The sequence below is a fragment of the Pyricularia oryzae genome, chromosome 5 (assembly GCF_000002495.2).
Source record: "Pyricularia oryzae 70-15 chromosome 5, whole genome shotgun sequence".
Lineage (NCBI taxonomy): Eukaryota > Fungi > Ascomycota > Sordariomycetes > Magnaporthales > Pyriculariaceae > Pyricularia > Pyricularia oryzae.
In genome coordinates this window covers 3,190,077-3,210,243 of record NC_017852.1, presented here as the reverse complement: position 1 = coordinate 3,210,243, position 20,167 = coordinate 3,190,077, and the positions used below count along the sequence as shown (strand labels likewise).

Genomic DNA, 20,167 nt, shown 5'->3' with positions numbered 1-20,167 from the left:
GAAAGCATAGAGATCCAGTGCACTTCAAGTCAGCTTTCGTCTTTTTGGATCGGCGAAGGGGGAGGGGCTTTGGGCGGCTGAGTTCGGATTGCCGCTGAGGCGGGGTCAGGTGCAGCCAGAAAAAAAAAACAGCGTTCACAGTGAGGTCTCACAGCAACCCCCCACCAGACGCCAGACCCCCTGCCCATGTTCAATGGATTTGCCGCGCATCGTCTAAAAATCTCCGGGCCGGTAGGTTATGACAGCATAGATTGATCTAAACTTGTTGCAAATCAAAATCCGATTTCGCAGCGAAACTTAATTAATAGGTACATTACTTATACTCATATATCCAAAAAGCTCCTTCCTTTGTAATGTGGTACGTGATATACAACAAAGAGAGAACCATGGTTTGCAAAATGTAGAAGGCCTAATACTTGGTTGGGCGGAACAGATCTCGATACAACCAACAATAGCAAGCAATGATCAAGCGCCAAAATACAACCCCACACACCTTTCATTCAATCGGTTCGCCCTAGCGTGGACTACTAGTCCAGGCACAGGCGAAGATCCATACAAGCCATATTCTACGTGGTACTCCGTACGCTGGGATCAACACACGAAACTACCAAATGCGATCCATGTTCCCGCCTCGCGTCTTTTTTATCCTCTCTTTTCTCTACCACCTTTACAAACAATTCCTCAGCCCCGACTTACGCAGAGCAGCCACGCGTCCAAACAGCCAAGAGTTAACCCCTCTCTGTTTCTTGTCCACGTTTCTTCTTTTTCACGACGGACTATTACGCTACTCCGATTGTTAATTGTCTTAAAGCACTGAGATATATCATAAAAATAAGTCTCGCTCAACAGAAAAAGAAAACTTCCCTTTCTCAATGATTTTATCGCACAGGGTTTTTCTTTTTTTCTTTTTTAAACAAAACCTCCACCGTTGGCTGACGTAGGTACCAATTGCAGTGGGACCCCATCGGCGTATTTACCTGTCCGTACTATGACGGTCCTTCGGAAACAACTTTCTTTTTTCTCTATTTTTCATTGCGGTGCCCCTGTGGTTCCTGCGGAACCTGGTTCCACCCTTCTTTTGGAGGATGCTCTCCTTGCCATGGACAGTCGAGCCTTGACTTGGGATGCTTGGCATTTTCCTTTTTGTTTTATACCTCCTGGAAATCATAGGACCATGTACTTTGCAATAAATACCCAATTAGGTGTGCGACAAATACGAAATCATTGTTTATCACAGTATCAAGGCAAAGGCAGCATCAATGACCTCCACTTCAGTCGTAATCCCAAGTCTAGTTTTGGCAGACAGACCCGTCCCTATTCCTGAAAGTCCAAAAGTTCCCTGCTAGTTCTAGCTTGTCCCACCACCCAGTATATTGGGTTGTTGGGAAGGGATGAAAAAAAATCACATTAAGTGTATTCGTAATCCGTACAATAAGTACTGCAGACCTAACCACCCTGACCGCCCACCCTAATGCGCCAAGCTACATGCCCATCCCTAAGGAACCCTTACTAACCTAACAAGCTTAGAATACAGTCTAGGTCTGTTTCTATATCGGCTTGTCTCTGCTTGTTTGCGGTATTATACCTCAAACACGCTTGTTATTCCGGTTTACTCAATTCCGGTTGACCGGCGGAATGATAGTAGCTACGCAAAGCGAACACCTTTGGCAGGTTTCTTCGGCTCCCTATCGGCCGCATCATCTGCTGCTGCATCTGTCACCATAGACAAGGGACGTTTACGCCCGAATGAGCTGCCGATTCCGCCGGTGTCGCTGCACGGGACGGCACACTCTCGATCGCTGGAATGCCTTTCTCCTTTGGCTAAGAGATCCTGGTCCGGATGTATGATCTGGCCTGACCCTCGCCCAAACAGCGGAACGGGTACTGCCAACGGTGCCATCTGTCCCGGGCCATCATCGGCCGCCACGTCGGGCAATGGCAAAATTCGGGCGTTTTGGAACCATTCGTAGAAAGGCTTGTCGTCCATGATGGATTTGATCCTCCTGTGCTCCTCCTGTGTCATCTTTTTCTTGCGTTCTACAATGAGTTCCTCCAAGGTGCCGCGTAGAACCAATGTCTCGACTGTCACGTCTTTGCTTTGACCTATCCTCCTCGCTCGACCAATTGCCTGGGCCTCTACTTGTGGGTTGAGCACCGGGTTAACAAAGTATATGCGTGACGCGGAGTTCATGTTAAGGCCGAAAGCCGCTTGCTTAAGGTCCATCAGCATCACCCTGAACTTGGACGTCTCATTGAAGGTCGCCACGTATTGCGCCCGTCGTTCAGCCTTGAGATTCTTTGCGTAGATAAGGTGGGGTATATGTAACTGGTTGTGTTTTTGTCTTCAGTCAGTCTAGAATCGTAGCGATGTGTGACGATGAAGGGGTATGAGTGGTAACTTACGATCTCCAAGCATCCAGCGATAGACCATCCAACATTTTCTGTTTCGTCGAACACCAAGATCTTCTCGGCATCTTTATACTTCGTAATCTGATCAATCAGATAGGACAGCTTGGCCGAAGCTGTCGACACAAGACTGCATTTTGCAATCGGTTCTGCAATCTCTTCATCCTTCTCAAAGGTGTCGTTTACATCCGCCCACTCCAGAGTCCCCGAACGGGCCTTCTTTTGTTTGCTAACATCTTTGTATACCTTGTCATCCTTTTCGGTAAAGGCAATGCTGGACGGTGCCTCTCCACATTGTATAATCTCAGGCACGCCTCCCATTGCCTTGTTCCTCGCTTTTGCACCGTAGCTCGCGAATTTTCCGGAGTTGAACACGATTTCGAGTGATTCTGGTGAACTGAGCCACGGACGCACGTAGCGCTGTAGGACGACAACCAGTGGTGATATTGTGCACATCCTATCGCCCTCTTTGCCATCGACAGCCCACGAGCTCAAAACTCCAGTGTATTCCTTGCCTGGGAACTCCTCGACGTATATGGGCACCTCGAAACAGCGGCTAGACACTTCTCGAATTTTGTTGGCCTCTGCAGTCTTGCCGAAAGCAATCGCCTCGCGGATTAGACAATCATCTTCCTTGCTGATGACAACATCTCCCTTCTGTAGGAACTCCTCAGCGGTCAACACTGCCTTTTGAATATCCGATGCTGTGAAGAAATTTCCACCAAAGAAGCTCGCTTGCCTTTCGTTGGAAACAAGTTCGTCGAGATATTTCCGTTGCTTGGGATGGAAAAAATAATCTTGGTCGACACGTTGTGATTGCACACTGTTGAGGATTATGTGAGCCGCGAACAAGTTCAGTGACATGATGTCTTGGTAGGACCCATCAATATAGACAGTTCTCTCCGTTATTTTCGGAAGAAGACGGCTGAGCTCCGATTTTGGATGACGGATAATCAGTGAGTTGAGCGTCGATTTGAGAATAGAGTGCCTTCTGTGGTTCTGGACTTCGTTGTTGTTTTTTGTCTGCGTCACGTAGATACGCCAGTCTGCGGTTGTGTCGCCATCCTCCAGCACTTTGTTGGCCCAAGGCCGAGCGTTCAGGTAATGCGTCGCTATAGAGCCGATATGTTCGGTATCTTTGCGCTCCTGGTCATCCGAGAGTTCGTTACGCCCTGTACATGAACCGTCCACACCATAAAGCCCTTTTGAAGGGGTACCAGTGACAACCCAGCGAGCAGAGGTTTGAAGGTGCTCAACAACCAGTAGTAGATTGCTCTTCTTTGCCAAAGTCGAGTGACCCAGTGCATGTCCTTCATCAATGATGATTCTTTTGAAGTGGACCTGGCCTAGGGGAGATAAAAGCACCCAAGAGCCGTGTCTGTCTTTGATACGGTTTTCGATAAGTCGCTCGAAACGAGACATGGAAACCAGTATAATATCATACTGCAGTAGAGAAAGAGCGTTTGGTATAGGTGTAGGTACTCGAGCCTTTGTTAAAACCAAAGTGCGCAAATATGGTGTGTGCTTTGTGATTTCATCCTTCCATTGCTCGAGCAAGTTGGTTGGCACGATGACGAGACTTGCGCAAGACAAATACAACTTGTCCGACTGTTCGGGAGCTGCTGGCTGACGGCTAACTCGCTTAGGTGCAGGACGAGGCATAAGATACCAGCCGGGGTTTTGATCAATCTTGCCGAGACAGTTGGTGTATTCTTGATCTCCACATTGCTCTCTGGAAAAGTAGCTGCGCCATGGCACCGAAGCCATGGACCCGGCTGCGGCTGCCATATCAGCGAGTGATCCAAGTTTCGGCCGGATAATTGCAGGCGCCGTGTATATCTCAGGTCTGTAAGCTGGCTGCTGCCTTGTTGCTGCTATTAGTGCAAGGCAGATAAGTGTCTTGCCAGAGCCCATCTCTTCTGCTAAAATACCACCCGAGACTCCTTCGTAAGATCGTCCATCCTTCAAGACTTCGCCAGTAATACAGTCAAAGAACCAGGGATCTTCGTGTTGGTCGACAACGTAGCAAAGTCGAGGGTCTATACACTGCAAAGGCTGTGTCTCTCTCTGAAACATTGAAGCTGCAGCCTCGCGTTGGTACAAAAAGAGCTGGGTTTTCAACCCAGGGATATCGCAGTTGAGAAGACTCCGGCAATAGTCACGGTCATTAGAGTCCAAAAGATACTCAGGATTGGGTTTTGGGGATGGTATGGTGTTGAACAGCTGTAGAAGTGAGGACTCTGCTCCATCCTTGTCAGGCGGCTGCATCAATGCAGGCTGGAAACTCCGGTCGCCATTTGATTTGCCCTTCCATGCGGATGCAGAAAAGTCCAGCTTCGAGAGAAGGCTGTTCCAATGCCTCCTTAGCGTTTTGTTGGAACGGTTGATCAGGGATCGGTCCTTATCATCTGGTAAAAGGTACACCCTGATAAGAGCGTTGACATCTGCATCATCCTGACTCCTTGTGAATTCGAGTTCGATCCAGTGGTGCCGGAAGAGCTTTGCAAATGGGGCCAGAGCAAGCTTGAGCAGAAGCTCTTGCAGCTCTGGAGGAAAATGGGGGCACTTGTGAAGGGTCTCGGCCAGTTCGATATGATGCACACCTGATGCGTCAATCGAGCGGTTGAGCTCTTGATCGGATCGAAAGAAAGGGTTCCATTGCTCGGGTAGCTGATACCACTGTTCGTCTGATAGTCCACTGTCTACCCGCGAGACATGCAGACAGCCAGCAGCGACATGGTGAGGAAAGGTTGAGCTATGAGGCAATGTCATAGCTTTTCCAAGGGAACCTTGATGAGAAAGTGAGTGGAGGGTAGTGTCAAGAGCAAAGCAACGCGACAAGCACGTAAACGTCCCAGTCACACTGAAAAAACTAGTCACATAAATTATAGAGATTCTTTGGGAGTTTGAGGTAGCACGAGGGAAATGGCAGGGGGATTGGTGGTGTCGTTTGTTTCTTTTATCGGGTGTGGTGATGGAGGGGAAGCTGTGACGAAGCTAAGGTCCGGGGACTGCTCTATCTGGGTATAGGTAGGTCCCTATGGTAAGGCTGACTTTGAGTGGAACTGGCCAATTATGGAACATTTTGCCTGCTGAAGGCTCCACCGTGGGGACCCATAATTTCATTTCTAGCCAATCAGACCTGTCAACCTAGGTACCTACATCTAGCCTAGGCACCAGAGCTCTTCATCCGTCGTCGTCCATTGAACAGATCGGACGATGTTGCTCCCGCCTGTATCTTGGTGTCAAATGTCATAGCAGGGAGGTCCATAACATAACATCTCAAAAGTTGAAGCGCTCTGCCGATCTTCAGAAAGTAAACTCTCAGTATAAAAGTTCACAAGCTTGAAACGAATGAAACATGCACCACCCTGTCGCTGTACACCAACGGCTGCGGCGCAACGACTTGGACGCTAAATGTTAATATTGCCCTCGGACTATAGTGGTCCTGTTGTGGCAAGGCTTGATTGCCTATAAGTTGGAGACCCTGCAAAGACTCTGGAGCTGGCAATGTGCCCATCAGATGCCTGGGACAAGCCGTCATCTGCCGTTGGAGGACCGTCCCATACTGCTCTAGGTTTCTCGCCCATTGTTGCCATTCTCCTCCATCATCCAGGCAGCCGAGCAGCTTTGACACGGCTCTGTTTGTTCGAAATTGAGAATATCCAAAAGACCTGGCGCGGCCACTCCTCAAATTTGGCAAGTCAGTCATCATGCCGTTGAGTCGAGTTTCCTCATTCGTGCCAGTATGCCTGCTATTGGGCTTGCTCATGGGCGTCTGCCACTCATCACGGCCAGAGGCTCACCAACATCATGGACCACATGGCGTGTGCCACTGGAGCCGGCCAGGCCAGAGTCTATTTCAGCCCTGCTGCAGCGTCCAATCTAACGAGGATGGATTGGTCTTGGAGGGTATGGACGGCTTAGACTGGGAGGGCTCGGCAAAGGACAGAAGCAGTTCGGGACCCGCAAGGCCTGCAAACGCAAGCAATACCAACGCCTGGGACACACCCTGGAGAGGCCCGCACGCATGCGCCGGCGAATTCTGCGTCTACTCGAACCCGGGGTTTGCTAACGGCCATGGCATGGTCTTTATCGGAAAAGCCCGCAACGCCGAGATCTTGGCCCGCGTTCTGAAAGCAAGCAGCGGCTCCGCCAGCGACAACACACTGGCGGATCGAACGCTCTTTGAGCGAAAAGAGATACCCGGAAAGGGAGTCGGGCTCGTTGCGCGCCGCCCAATCAGCCGCGGACAGCTCATCATGGCGCAGCGGCCCGCCCTCGTCACAGACATCAAGACGTTTGACATTTCTGACGATGACCAGACGCGCTTGTTTGACGCCGGCATCGAGCAGCTGCCCAGCGAGACCGTCATGGAGTTCTTGTCACAGGCTTCGCAGACAGATTCGACCAAGCGAGGGGCCAAGATTAGGGATATAGCAAACACAAACTCGTTCAACCTAAATATAGCGGGTGTTCCACATGCGGGAACGTTCCTTGGCGTCTCTAGGCTTAACCACGACTGCCGGCCAAAGTGAGTCAAGACTTCTAATCCATCGGGAGTCATCACTGTTACTAACCTCAGCAACCTTCCCACCAGCCTGGCCTTCCACGTCGCAAAGTCGTTCGTCCACACCACCCACGCAACCCGGGACATTGCGGCGGGCGAGGAGCTCACCATCTCATACGTCGACTCGTACAGCTCCCGCAATGTCCGCCAGGAGCGCCTCAAGCGCAACTGGGGCTTCACCTGCACGTGCCCACACTGCAGCCTCTCCGAGGCCATGGGCAAGCTGTCCGACAGCCGACTGTACGCCATCTACCAGCTGGACAACAGCCTGCGCAACCTGACATGGCGCGAGGACGGCCCCGCGCTGCCCAACTCGGTCGAGCTGATGCTCAGCCTGATCCGCCAGGAGAGGCTGGACTTTTCGCTGGCCGAGGCCTACCGGCTCGCCGCCGAGACGCACGGCTCGCTAGGCTCGAGGGAACTGGCGCTCAAATATGCCCATTTGGCGCTCGAGGCGGGGGTTGTGGAGCAGGGTGCTGCGTCGCCACTCGTGGTCGATATGGAGGACTTTGTCAAGGATCCTTCGTCGCATTGGAGCTGGTTGAAAAGGGTGGATGGTTCGGGTAACGAGATGCACTGATATGTACATGTGGTATAGGACCTCGTGCCATTGTTACTCAGTGCGGTGTATTTTCCAACAAGGCGCGCTACAAAACGCTGGTGGAAGTCATGCCATGGCGCGAGAGAACTAGGGCCAATGCTTGCCAGAATCCCATCTGTCCGATAGGCCCACCGTCCATCCCTGAAAATTCCTGTCGCTTGCCGGTATAATTTTGTTGCTGCGCTCCAATGCGTCGATAACACACTCCAGTGTCTCCTCTGACAAGCTGACATCTTGAACATCCGAGCTAAAAGACTCCAACATCTTGTCTGCCTCCTCCTCGCCGATCACTTTGAACAGCAATTTTACAGCGGGAGTCTTGGTGGTGTTCCCCAGAGTCGATGTATAGCTTATGGTGCTGTTGAGTATCCACGTGTGCAACGCCCTGTCGCGCTTCGTTGCATCTTGATCGTCACCAGACAATATACCTGTCATGGGAATGATTAGAGACTTAGAAGACCCCGAACGAGCGACATTTGCGAGCAGAGACGCGGCCAAACACTGCACAGCTGAAGGGGGATTGTCGTTCTTGTTTTTGCCACTGTCTAAAAGTAGCTGCCATTTGTAAAGCGTGACGGCGGGTGACCTTATACTAAAGTGTCCAATTTTGGTATGGCATTCAGCACACTTGGCCGGTAAGAACCTGACAGCACTGCTGGCATCGACATCTTCACGTGGTGAAATCTGCAGAGTTTATTAGCCAAAACGCTCTTGATTGATACGCAAGCCCACTGCGGTGGGCTATGTCACTCCGTCTAATCCCGAGAAGTCCATTGCGTGCAAGCCTCGGTGAAATACAGAGTTGCCATCCTTCCGCCAAAAGCCGCGTTGCCGCTCCCGTTTCCGGAGACCCAGAAAGCAGCATTGCAGCCCAGGCAGGTCTCGAACTGGTTCGAGAGCGGACGTTATCCAAATCTACTCTAGGGTATTTGTATCGGTGACTACGCCATTGAACGGACCCAGCCACCTTCTTGATACCCAGTATGAAGGCCAGCCGAAATTCAGGGAGAGGTGGAATAACCGTAAATACCACCATCATGCGATAACTTACCTCTACACCTCGACATTCATCCTCAGCAAAGAGAAATGTCATCAAGTCCACAAATCCAACACCCCGCTGGGCCTGGATGCTGGAGTTTGCCCCGTAGCCCCTCCCAGCCAACGTCTGCTCGTCGGCCTTGTCCCCGCCCTTGATTCGGTGATCATCATAATCATGTCCGTGGTGTCGATGCCCGTCCTCGGCATCATGGTCGTCCGGTTTGTGACAGTGCCAAAACTCCATCATCTCGGCCCAGTTCGCGCTCGGGAGGTCCTTCCACTCCTTGATGCGCTCCCCGGGAACGAGCACCGCCTTGCACCCCCGACAAAGCACCGTAGATCCGCCCGCGATGTTGACGGCCTCCCAGGGCACCGAGGAGCCGGCGCCGCCACCAGTCGCAATGGCCCCCTGCGGTGCTGCCGAGGCGGAATAGGCCAGGTCCAGCGGGAAGCGCCAGGTCAGCTTGCAGCCATTGTCAGCCGCGGGCTTCAGCGGCAGGGTGGCCGGGCTGCCGCCGCCGCCTTGAACGACCGCGGCGGGCAGCTCGAGCAGCCGCGAGTCGTCGTGGTGTGTGACGTGGATGCGGCTGCCATTGCTGAGCAGCAGGGCGCGCGTAGACGAGTCACATGGTGATGGAAGGCTGGCCACGACGGACACCTGCCGAATGTTGGGCAGCAGCTCCGCATAGATTGAGAAGTTGTCTGCCATGTTTGGTTCAGTTATTGAAGAGGTGCGACGCCGCGGAAAGTAAACGCCAGCAGCCCTAATTCTTCAAGGCGGTGTGCGATGACGTGAAATCATTGCATCAAACTGTGAGACATGAATGGCAAGCTATCATGTTCACATTCGATTGGGGTGGAGCGATGCATTCAAATTGTAGGCAGTTGCGTTTTTCGCGACAACTGACATACACAGTACAAGACATTTCATGTCACCCGTCCGGCACTGTACCACACAAAGTCACCAACAAACCTGTACTTTCTTTTTTTTTTTCTCCAAAAAAAAGAAAAAAAAACACTGAAAATACAAGCACCATCAAATACATCTGTGTCAAAGTTCATCAACCGGTGCAGTTTCATATCAAACGTCTATCAGAAGTCATTACTTTTTGTTTACCCCTAGACCTGGCTCCATTGGCAATCAACGATTCATCTACTCCTCGTCGTCTTCCTCCTGACCCAGGTCGCCATTGTCCTCCTCCTCGTCGAGTCCACCCGCAGGTACCTCATACAAGCGTAGGATGGTCTTGTTGGGGTCCTTGACGAGGACGTACTTACCGTCCTCGCGCTTCAGACACATATCGGCGATCGTGCGCACGATACCCCAACCGTTGGAAAGGTGCAGGTTCATCTGGTTAGCAAAGTCCTTGGGCTTCCAGCCAATGACACCCAGGATGACGTGCTTGTCGTTGGACTTGGGGTTTGCCCTCGACACGAAACTAAAGGTGTCCAATGTTAGTTTACACTTACTGGTTTACCGTCTGCGCTCCGCTGGGGGGAAAAAAGTAAAACTTACCCAAGCTTGAGGACATCTGCCTTAGCCAGAATACTCTGGACAGTCCACTTGGCCAGCTTGCAGCTGTTGTTCTTCATCTCGGTAGCAACAACGGCACCACGCTGGCTGACAAGCTTGCTCCTCCAGTCGAGCGCACCACCCGAGCCCTGAGCCTTGTTGTCGAACTCGTTGAGCGCGCGCACCGTCAGGAACTGATCCTCGCCGTTGTTCGAGTTCTTTTGCACAGCGTCCAGCTCTGTGCGGACGACCAGGTAGACTGGTCCCTCGTCGTTGGTTGAAAGGTCAAACTTCCTGTACTTGTAGGCCTTGGATGCCGGCGGCTCTGTCTCCTCGGCTGCGTTGTAGAATGGGTTCTCGTGCTCCATGTCGACCTTCTGGCTCTCATTCTCAATGACGACCTGGTTGACAAAGTTATGGTTGATGTAGGTAGCCTCCTCGGCCAATGCTGAAGGCTGGTTGATGCTGTCTTTGCTACCCTCTGAGGCCTCCAGAGGCGCATCAACGGCGTTCTCGTTGACAGTGACCATGTCAAGTGCGGCGTTGTCGCGCTTGTCAAAGTATACCTTGCTGCCCTGCTTGACGATGACGATATCCCAGGGGTAGACGGACCTCGGCGCGCACATGAGGGTCGACAGAATGTTGTCGGTAGCAAAGATTGTGGCCTCATCCTTCTCGGCCAGCTCCTGGATGACGGGATCCAGCGAGGTGGTAACGTTGTAGGCGGCACGGTCGATGGGGTTGAGCTTGCGCTCAGCCGACTTGACGGCAGGCTTGTCGTATGAGCGGTCGTAGTAGTGAACAAATCCGTAAGAGTCGACGTCCTCGCCCTCGTCTGCGTCCAGGTTGAGCTTGCCAAGACGGTTGAAGTCGATCTCCTCGAGCAGCGACCAGTCGGCCTTGACGTTGATTGAGGCGTCCCGGTTGCGCGCCGGCTTGTCGTAGTCCTTCCAGCCGAACCTCCGACCTCCCCTGCCGCCAGCGGCGGACCTTCCACCCCTGTCGTAACCACCCCCGTACTGCCCACCACGTCCGCGGGAGAGCTGTGCCCGGCCTCCACGCTCTGTGCCACGCGCGCCGCGCTGGCCCCTACCGCCGCGGGTGAAGACGGCGCCACGGCCGAATCTCGTCTTGGTGCTGTCGCGAACGTTGCTGACAACGGAGAATGTCGACTCGTCCTCGGCCTGGGGGGCGGAGAAGAGCGAGGCTGTGCCGGCACCGTAAACCTGCTGGTCTGTAATGGGGGAAAGTTTAAGATGTGGTTAGTGGAGCTGCTATATTGGGCTGGCGCATATCGCGAATCGAATCGGGCATCCTCGGGCGCTGCTCACCACGGAAGTTCCTGTTGTACTGTTGCCTGCCACCACGACCGTCCCTATCTTTGCCGTCGGTCCAGTCTGCCATACGTCCCAGCTTGTCGCCCTTGGAGAACGGCGCATACGGAACGCCGTTCAAGGTGAGTTCGGTCGTGACCGCGGGGCCCCAGCCATCGCCATCCGGCAGGGCGGCGATAATATCCGCCAGTGACTGAGACATGTTGAATAAAATCCAAATGAACCTGTTGCTTCTCGAGTTTTCTTAAGAGAGAAGTCTGTTTGAAGGTGAAGATACTGGGTCCAACCTGTCACTATCAACCGTTGGCGGTCTTTGGGGGCAGATCCAGATCAAGTCGGTTGCCGTTCACTACCCTCACTGGAGCAATTCTGCCTGTGTGCTTCAAAAATCGCAGTTAGTGGGGTGTGTGGGTCAGGTCGCGGGGCAATCAGGACTCTTGGAGTTGGGTGACATTGTGTCACGTGACGTTTCACATGCTACCCTCATCGTTACCATCTGTCATCCAGGGACCTCATGCTTGGAGCTACCCTACATGTTTACATATAATTCCAAAGTAGCAATGTAATCCCCAGCTTCCATTCTACAGCTAACTTCTGCACGCTTAATACACTTGACAAACAATTCAAAGTCCGTCAAACATCGTCATTACGTATTCTTAATATCGAAGAACGAATAAATATGTGAAGCTGCTAGATGGGAAACCTTGAAATTACTCAGCGTCCACCACCGTACTCCGTACTATATGATTGGTGAAAAGAATCGGGCTTAGTCGAGAAAACATTCTCGATTGCGTCGCGAGCCTCGAACTCCTCCATCACCGCGCCAAAGCTAGCAGTTCGTCAGTCACACCAGGTGACAACTTTCCAAGTACGCTGATAAGAACCAGCAGTTAGGATACTTGGGGGAGATCAGCTTACCCATAGCAGCGGACCTTGCCACATAGCTCTTCTGTCAGCTTCTTGAAGTCCTTTGGAGTCATCTCCCCGAGACGAGGATGGGCAAGAACCATGCCCCAGGCCATTACAGGCGTGATCTCGCCGTCCAGGTTGAGCCGCTTGCTCAAATCCAGCAATGTGTTGAGGTCACCTTTTGACAGCTCCCAGGTCCTCTGGCCCGAGTCGAGCTCACCGTTTTTGACGTTCGAGTAGCCAAAGGGTATGTCTGGCGTCAGCTCGGAAAAGGGCTCGGGCGGGCACGACGCCATTAGAGCATGGCCGCAAGCTTCGCCTCCTGTCTCGGTTCCGCGTTCTAGTAGCCAGGGCAAGTGATCCATACATGGCTTCTCAAGACTGCAGTTTCCACGTTGGGTTTTTACTTTCGGCATCAAGTCAGCAATCTATGTCATTGATACCCATGACCCAAACCCTCAGATTTCTTCTCCAAGTGGTGATTCCAAACTGTGTTGTTGTGGAAATGGAACAACACTCTCTTACACCCCACGGCTTCGCGTAGTGTCGATGTGTGTATTTTGTGCGTACGTGTATGGGCGTGGCCGACACGCAATCAAGCGGCCAAAAACCGATCGCGAACTTGTCGATCGAAGAAAGTAGACCAAGTGGCCACAGTATGGCAGTACATGGAAACTATCTTGTGGGTTTTTGTTCAAGATGCTAGACGTTTCTCGTGGGGGTTCTCGTACGCTAAGACAAAGTCAATCCCTGCCTGCTCATAATCCACCCCTGGATTATTCAACGGCTGTGCACCATGTCTTGGGTGGTGTTGAGCGTTTGTATGCTGGTGGTGGCCGCCAGGATGTGGCGATAGACTTCCGTGTCCCGTGGGAGTCCGGCTATACTGTTGACTGTTGGCTGTATCAGATGCAAGCGGCGAAGGCGTAAAGGCACTTGTATGGGATGAGGCCGGTCCTCCCCCATAGCCACTTCCAGTGGCGCTCGACGATGCATAATCGATGCTGCCATCATCCATCATCCCACTCGCAATCCCCATGGCGCCACCAAACGAAATGCCATTCTGTGCGAGTAGTTGCTTGAGCTGCCGGTTCTCGTTTGAAAGATTGTCTTTGGCTTGAGATACGTTGCTGTAAGTCTCCTTCAAACGTAATACCTCATCCTCAAGAGCCTTGATGTATAATTCTTTCCTCTCTCGGTGCGTTCTGAGCCCAGGCCCTCAGTGCGTGATTAGCTTAATGTGTCTCAGTAGCAGGCAGATATCATACATACCGCTGCGCTTGCCTATTAAGCTCCTGACGTCTCGTTAGGGCAGGCTTGCTATCTGGCTTTGGACCTCGACGTTTTGGTGCAGGAGCATCAGCTGTGCTGTGTTGTTAGCATAGTATAGGCTCCAAATAGAAGGATAGGTTTGGCCAGAACCCACATTTTGTTCTTTTGTCAGTGAGATTTCTGAGGAAATTCGATGGAATAGAGCTCAAGGGGCTCTTGTCATGTCCGCCATCGCTACCGCCACTTCCTTCGTAGCTCTGCATCGGTGGCGAAGATACGCCGCTATAGGACCGAAGTCAGTCATTTGATAACAGCATTGGTATGATGGGCGTACTGGAGGCAGTTAAAAACCAAGCTGTGTCTAGTTGATCCCATAGAAGGGAGCACTTTCAACGATATCGATTGTTGGCGGAGAACTAGTGTAGGAATGGGCAATACCTACACTACACTAATTATTAATTTTTGGTAAGGTGAGATAAACAGGACGTAGGGGCGGGTCCGGGTTGAAAAGCCGCCGCCGCCGCCTAAATGGCAGGCTGGAGCAGCCGAGACCAGCCCGTTTCAGTGTTCAGGACGGTGATGGATGGCAAGCAAAGATATAAATGGTGCCTAAAATGAGGGGAGGATTGGATTGGTGTGATGATTTGTAAGACTGCTGTGAAGTGATCTGAAGAATTGGTACACCTAAAAAGTCGAGTGTATCCAAGCGAGCCAAGATGCAGGCAAACGGTATCAATGGGTTACTATAAAACCGACGTGCCACATGCTTGATCGTCCGAGAAGATAGAAAGAAAGTTAAGGCCCGGGAGACAAAAGATGGGGTGGCATGAGTTTGAAATGTAGCACGGCTAGTGGATTCGACGATCACAACTAACGACTGATGGCCGGCTTTTCAGGGTCTGTCCAACCTCGACCGACTCTTCTGGTGCGTTATGCGGGGGCATCAGCTTTAACCTATCCGGCGTGGGGCTCACCCGAGTTCGAGCAGGGCATGCCAAGTGAAGGACGGAACCAGACTTTGGTCTTCAATGTATTCTTATTCCTCGGCACGAGAGCACAGCGAAACAAACCTAGACGGATCGGATCGGTGATGTCTCCCATTGGTGAAAAATATGAAACCGGTTCCAGGGTGTTTGGGGGGGGGGGGGGGCATGCATGTGCCACACTCTTTCGAGATGGCTCAGACGTACACAACATTTCGCAAGTTCCCGCATCATCACCATCTGGACTGAGAATCGAGACGAGAACAATTGGGAAAAGATTGACGGGCTAACTGAGAATCTCACCCCAAATCGTCACTGGCTGACGCCAAGCCGCTTTTCTGGTGGGGCAGCCGAACGAGCCGAGCCAAGCTTCATGTTTGCTTTTGCGCGAGCTTCCATCGAACGGCCTCAGTCAGTCAGCACCAGCCTCAAGGATGCGTATGCCGTAGGTACATTAATCCAGGACGAAAATATAAAATGGAGCCTGGGGTGCAAGGCTGCGGAATGATTTTTTGGTTCAAAAGCTGGCTCCCGCGTATTGGGTCCAGTGACGCGCCAGAGAAACATAAGGCTGGGTGGAAAAAAAAGTCTCCGAATTTGATGCCAGCTGGGTAGGTACGAAGTAGGGAAGTAGCCCCAGGTCCAGGTTAACGTCAGAGCCTCACAGTGGGGCAGCAAGCTACTGTAGTCAGTCTAGGGATTGATGGCATCATTGTCAAACAGCTGGAGGCTCGTGGTCTTACACTCGATAGATAAGGTTAGGTATCAGGGAAGTAAGTCTTGAACATACCGGTAAATAGGTTCAATAACAATCATACCTTAGTAACGCGATGTGTATTTAGCCGGTATTACGGGAGCAATGCCGGGTCAAAAGCGACTGATGTTCTGTTGTATTGAGGAAAGTTCATTTTTGCCCTGGAGAATAGCGGGGGATCAGATATGTGAATGAGAAGAGTTTCTCTGGTCTGAGCTCATCCATATAAGCTTAGGCTGCAAATTTTAGAAAGGATATTGGATGGCATCACAATCTCTTTCTCATTTTCGCAACAATGGGTTGTTTTCGACGAAATTCAAAGTTCCAGTGCTGGGCACGTGTTTTCGAAGATGAGATTGCCTCCGTGCCAAGCGGTTTAAACCTGGACCTTCAGTGTTGGGCGACCCACTGAGGTCTTGGGTGCCTAGCCTTGCTAGCGTGACGTATTCTGGGGCTGGCCTGGACCGAAGCAAAAAGCTGTTGCTGTTCCTCCGTGAATATTCAGTCGTCTGTGAACTACATTTACCTATCCACGACCTGTAATTACCAGCAAAGATTGTGTAGCTCAATATCTTTGTTTCTCTTTGCTCTTATTTGCTTTTCTTTTGCTTGTTGTTGTCGTTACATCGGCTTCTACATACTCCATCTCTCCCATGGTCAGTAAGCCCTCGTGACACTTTTTTTTCGAGTCTAGTGGCACGCGGTCAGTGGACTTCGCTGCCAGAATCAACCCGATGACCGACCTCCATATTCGATCGATGCTGAGTTGCATCGCCCACAATTTGAGACGGGTCGTCGCTTGTGATTTCTTGCAGTCGTCAGGGTTCGAGCCCCATTTCCGTTGCAAAAGATGAGGTAGGAAATGAAGTCATTGCTTCAACTTTAGGGCCAATTCACCATATTGTTTTCCAAGTTGAAGCAGCTACTTGATAGTTGGTCTGAATAAGGCTGGCGAACTAGCTAGCCCCAAAATCATCTGCTGCTTAGGTTTAGCCTACTGGTCGGCGACAGCGGGCTGATCATGGTTCGTCTCACCGCACACGCATAAATGATGGAACGGCTCGACTTTACAAAAATGTTGCACAGACCATGACAAACGATCTCCAATCCTGAAACCCAAATTGTGCATCCGTTATTATCGTTGCTTCGGCCTCTCTCCCAGCCATTGTGTCCCTGTCGGTAATCGCTTCTTTTTGTTCTGGTTTTATTCCCCTTGATTTCCTGTTCAAGTTTGAGGTCAAACTCCGCGCCAAGCTATCACCATAGCTTCAGCTTCATAATCTCGATTGAGAGATCCAGACCCCCAACCCCCAACAAAACCCAAGCACACAGTCAAAAGTTACCACCAACACCCATCACATCATGGCGCGCAAGGGGAGCGGGACCTGGTTCACCCATGTCCGCGGCGCCATTATCGTGTTCCCCTGGGTAGTCTGGTTGCTTCTGATTGACATTTCCGTCTCGGCACTGCTGCTCATCAAATCGCTGTTCCCCAACTTCACCTACGACCTGTCGTCAGCGCTTGCATGGACAGTCTGGCGCTGGATCCAATGGATCTTTGAGGACGTCAATGGCGCGCGCGTCACCATCTCGGGCGACCCTCTGCCGGCCAACGGCGAAAGTGCCGTCATTGTCGCCAACCACGTCAGCTGGAACGACTTTTACATGGTCCAGGCGGTCGCAGTGCGCGCCGGAATGCTCGGTCGCTGTCGCTACTTTGCCAAGATCCAGCTGCGCGCCGTGCCTTTTCTGGGCTGGGGTTTGTGGGCGCTTGGGATGCCCATGGTAACGAGGAACTGGCTCCGGGATAGGGATGAGCTCAATAGGGTTTTTGAGGGTATTGTGAATCGGAGGTGGCCTACCTGTAAGTGTGCTCATTTCATGTTGGACAACTCGTCCAGGAGAAGACGCCCGTCCATATTGCAAGTGCGCAGGGATGGAAACCGGATGAACCTGAACAGAGAAAAGGGAAGGTTGGAGGAAATATAAAAGAGAGGGAAAACGAAGTCTGCAGGAATTTTCAGACGCAAGCAACTAACATTAATATCCAAAAAGGGCTCGTATCCTTCTCGGAAGCCACCCGCTTCACGCCCAAAAAGTACGAAGAGTCAAAGCAGTGGTGCGCGACCAACGGCAAGCCGCAGCCCCAGCACCTCCTCTACCCGCGCACAAAGGGCTTCATCGCCACGGTTCAGCACCTCCGGCACGCTTCGCACGTGAAGGCCGTCTACGACCTCGCCATCGCGTACCAAAAGGACGGCTCCTGGATGGTGGCGCCCGTATTCTGGGACACGCTGAGCGTGCCGGGCCTCTCGGCCCCCGGGCCCCACGGCTTCCGATTCCACGTGCACGTGCGCCGCTTCCCCATCGAGGAGCTGCCGCGGAGCGACGCGGATCTGGCGCGCTGGCTGGAGCAGCGCTGGCTGGATAAGGGAGAGTGGCTGGAGGGGTTGCGGAAGAGGTGGGCCGAGGAGGAGAAGGATGAGGAAAGCAGGGCTATGGACGGTGCGAAAGTGTGAGTGGTATACATAATTGTTCCAGTGCTATGAGGGAAAAAGGAATCAAGGGCGGTTTGCGCCTGACGCAATGACATAATCTGGTCCGGGCCTTTTTCTCCGTCTGCCGATCATGTTGTCGTTGTGCGGCACACGCAACAAAAAGCCAGTCGCTGGTAACAGGCTCGGTCTCCGGGATGTTTGTGTTTGTGTGACCATGCGCGGGTGTCTGCCGGCGTCTTTCTTTCGTATGTTCCATCAGCCCATTCATCATGTGGTTATCGTCATGTAACCAAAACCTGGCTGATCTCGGCTTTCACAAAGCCGCCAGGCGAAAGCAAACCATAGTACCGCTTACATGCATGCACCGGTTCTTCACAGCTGCACGATGCATCATGCAGCAAGAACCAAGTTATTGAAAGCGGTGTGAGGGGATTTTTCTATCCGGCGTTGTCGAGGAGAAGTCCAACGGCTTACAAGTCAGCTTGTGACAGTCAAAGTAGGCCCCTCTCTCCAAAGCTATGTGTATAACACCGGTGAGGCCAAGCGAGCTCGACTTCCGGCATGTTACAACGGCGGTGCGACCCCATCCTCGAAGTTTCGTCTTATCAGGAGTGCATTTATTGCTTCTCCAGTTCTGTGTCGTATCTATTTTCGTTTTCGTCTTTGACGAACCTGGGCAGACAAATATGCCACGCATTGAGAAGTGTCCCTTTTCCCTGGGAGATCTACTGTGTGCGAGCCACTGCGGGTTGAATTTATTTACCTTTATATTCTGCAGAGTGGCCATGCGCATAATTTCGCAACTTGCGGAATCAAATGCGGCATGTACCAGGGGAAATAGAGCTTGGCTTGCAGCTGGCGAATATGCGCTTCATAGTTGCATCATTATCGCGTACTGTAGGTCTAACTGCAGCAACAAACCTAGCCTCCCTTCGAAGAGTTCTGGAAGCACTTGTTGAGTAAAAATTGGGATCCCTAAAAATTTAGCGTTTCTTGCTGCAACTCCATAGTTCCATGTCAAGCAGAGACATACCTAGGGCTAGCCACATCTGTTTCTGTACTGAATCACTCACTTCTGCAGAACTCTGGATTCTCGTTTCTTGCTGATCGACGTATTTGTCTCAACAACTGCATATTGTACACCCAGCCAAGCTACCGTAATCCACCTAAAGTGCATTACTACACAAGCTACAGTCCTTGGGTTGGCCAAATTGAAACGATTCCTGGCATAATCCATGAAATCTTTTAACCTTGAAATCATTGGAGTCGGAGAAGTTTACTTAAACCCTTTCGGTATAGCCGAACCTAAACAATCGCCACTGAGGTGTATATGCGAAACGACAGGCGATCAACGGGGCTTGGACAGTCCTACTGCCATACCATCGTACTATTGTTATTGTTTGTGATATGCGGACTGTTATCGATGTTGATTGGAGCTGTACTGACCACACCACTCCAACCACGGCTGGTATGCGAGGCATGCTAACGAGAATTGGACAAGCTGGACTAAGCGATTGTAACAGAGATCTCGATCTTTGCTTTGACACTGTATTATCTTTTCTATGTTTGGTCCTGTCAGTTTGCTGTGCAATGACAACAAAGGTGAAAAAAAAAAAAAAAAAAAAACCCTTCATTTCCATCACTTTGGCCTGCTGTTGCATTCGTTGATCTTCGGTAGTTGCAAGGATTTACTAGCCGACCAACACTACACCGTCAACTGGGGAGAGGTGGGTTTGCCATCCTACTCAGTGAAATATAGAAACCCGGTAGATGGCCTGACCTCACTGAATACATGTTACTGCGTTCAAGCAGACGACCCTGTCGAGAATTTGGTGGCATTATTCGCGATGACTAAGGTAGGTTGGTACGAAGTAGTTCTGATTAAACGCGCTAGGTTTGACTTTGCAAATTTAACCAAAATTACTATTCTAGTCTATGCTAGAACACATAAGTTCTTGACGTGTTTCTTGTGACGACCACCCCAGACTGCATGGCAAATTCAATTGGATAAACCCCCCTTTTTGACCCTATCGTCCGTTATGCCCCCCGTCTTTCCTCCCAAGGGATGCGACGGCTGCTTCGAGGAAAGGAAAAAGAGGGGTCGCAAGTCCATATTAAGATACAAACTCTGTCCGTCTACCTGTCAGCGATGTCATCTGTGTTTTATGTGACGAGCCAATGGTTGGTATGTCATTTTGCTGCACCCGCCTCCATCTCTCACTGGCTACTATTTATCGACTAGGGTTTTTTTTTTTTTTTTTTTTTTTGGTTCCATCGACCGATGCAGAG

At 51.5% G+C, this 20,167-nt stretch overlaps 6 protein-coding genes across 6 annotated transcripts; 2 read left to right on the top strand and 4 right to left on the bottom strand.

The window, feature by feature from the left end:
• Positions 1–1,645: 1,645 nt before the first annotated feature.
• Positions 1,646–5,178, bottom strand: MGG_00338 (uncharacterized protein; the record flags this gene model as incomplete). The annotated part of the gene is made up of 2 exons (XM_003718696.1): positions 1,646–2,326; positions 2,404–5,178. 2 exons carry the CDS (start codon positions 5,176–5,178, stop codon positions 1,646–1,648), a joined length of 3,456 nt encoding a protein of 1,151 aa, XP_003718744.1.
• A 443-nt stretch (positions 5,179–5,621) lies between these two features.
• On the top strand, positions 5,622–7,741 carry MGG_00339 (uncharacterized protein). Its single transcript, XM_003718695.1, has 2 exons — positions 5,622–6,940; positions 7,007–7,741. The coding sequence occupies exons 1-2, from the start codon at positions 6,120–6,122 to the stop codon at positions 7,554–7,556; spliced, it is 1,371 nt and encodes a 456-aa protein (XP_003718743.1). The 5' UTR covers positions 5,622–6,119; the 3' UTR covers positions 7,557–7,741.
• Positions 7,742–8,332: 591 nt separating this feature from the next.
• Positions 8,333–9,324, bottom strand: MGG_00340 (uncharacterized protein; the record flags this gene model as incomplete). The annotated part of the gene is made up of 2 exons (XM_003718694.1): positions 8,333–8,464; positions 8,629–9,324. The coding sequence occupies 2 exons, from the start codon at positions 9,322–9,324 to the stop codon at positions 8,333–8,335; spliced, it is 828 nt and encodes a 275-aa protein (XP_003718742.1).
• A 252-nt stretch (positions 9,325–9,576) lies between these two features.
• Positions 9,577–11,851, bottom strand: MGG_00341 (eukaryotic translation initiation factor 3 subunit D). Its single transcript, XM_003718693.1, has 3 exons — positions 11,460–11,851; positions 10,132–11,362; positions 9,577–10,054 (listed from the first exon to the last, which is right to left on the bottom strand). The coding sequence occupies exons 1-3, from the start codon at positions 11,662–11,664 to the stop codon at positions 9,769–9,771; spliced, it is 1,722 nt and encodes a 573-aa protein (XP_003718741.1). The 5' UTR covers positions 11,665–11,851; the 3' UTR covers positions 9,577–9,768.
• Positions 11,852–12,176: 325 nt separating this feature from the next.
• Positions 12,177–13,906, bottom strand: MGG_00342 (uncharacterized protein; the record flags this gene model as incomplete). Its single annotated transcript, XM_003718692.1, has 5 exons — positions 12,177–12,291; positions 12,381–12,752; positions 13,103–13,576; positions 13,644–13,734; positions 13,798–13,906. The coding sequence occupies 5 exons, from the start codon at positions 13,904–13,906 to the stop codon at positions 12,177–12,179; spliced, it is 1,161 nt and encodes a 386-aa protein (XP_003718740.1).
• A 1,990-nt stretch (positions 13,907–15,896) lies between these two features.
• MGG_00343 (uncharacterized protein) lies at positions 15,897–19,074 on the top strand. Its single transcript, XM_003718691.1, has 2 exons — positions 15,897–17,244; positions 17,436–19,074. Exons 1-2 carry the CDS (start codon positions 16,743–16,745, stop codon positions 17,897–17,899), a joined length of 966 nt encoding a protein of 321 aa, XP_003718739.1. The 5' UTR covers positions 15,897–16,742; the 3' UTR covers positions 17,900–19,074.
• The last annotated feature ends 1,093 nt before the right edge of the window (positions 19,075–20,167 follow it).

Bases quoted from the DNA above. Each gene is read 5' to 3' on its own strand.
- MGG_00339 (XM_003718695.1), top strand. From the start codon at position 6,120: ATGCCGTTGAGTCGAGTTTCCTCATTCGTGCCAGTATGCCTGCTATTG. The intron at 6,941-7,006 runs GTGAGTCAAGAC...CCTTCCCACCAG, and splicing joins AACCACGACTGCCGGCCAAA to CCTGGCCTTCCACGTCGCAA.
- MGG_00341 (XM_003718693.1), bottom strand. From the start codon at position 11,664: ATGTCTCAGTCACTGGCGGATATTATCGCCGCCCTGCCGGATGGCGAT. The intron at 11,363-11,459 runs GTGAGCAGCGCC...CCCCCATTACAG, and splicing joins GTACAACAGGAACTTCCGTG to ACCAGCAGGTTTACGGTGCC. The intron at 10,055-10,131 runs GTAAGTTTTACT...GGACACCTTTAG, and splicing joins GCAGATGTCCTCAAGCTTGG to TTTCGTGTCGAGGGCAAACC.
- MGG_00343 (XM_003718691.1), top strand. From the start codon at position 16,743: ATGGCGCGCAAGGGGAGCGGGACCTGGTTCACCCATGTCCGCGGCGCC. The intron at 17,245-17,435 runs GTAAGTGTGCTC...ATATCCAAAAAG, and splicing joins GAATCGGAGGTGGCCTACCT to GGCTCGTATCCTTCTCGGAA.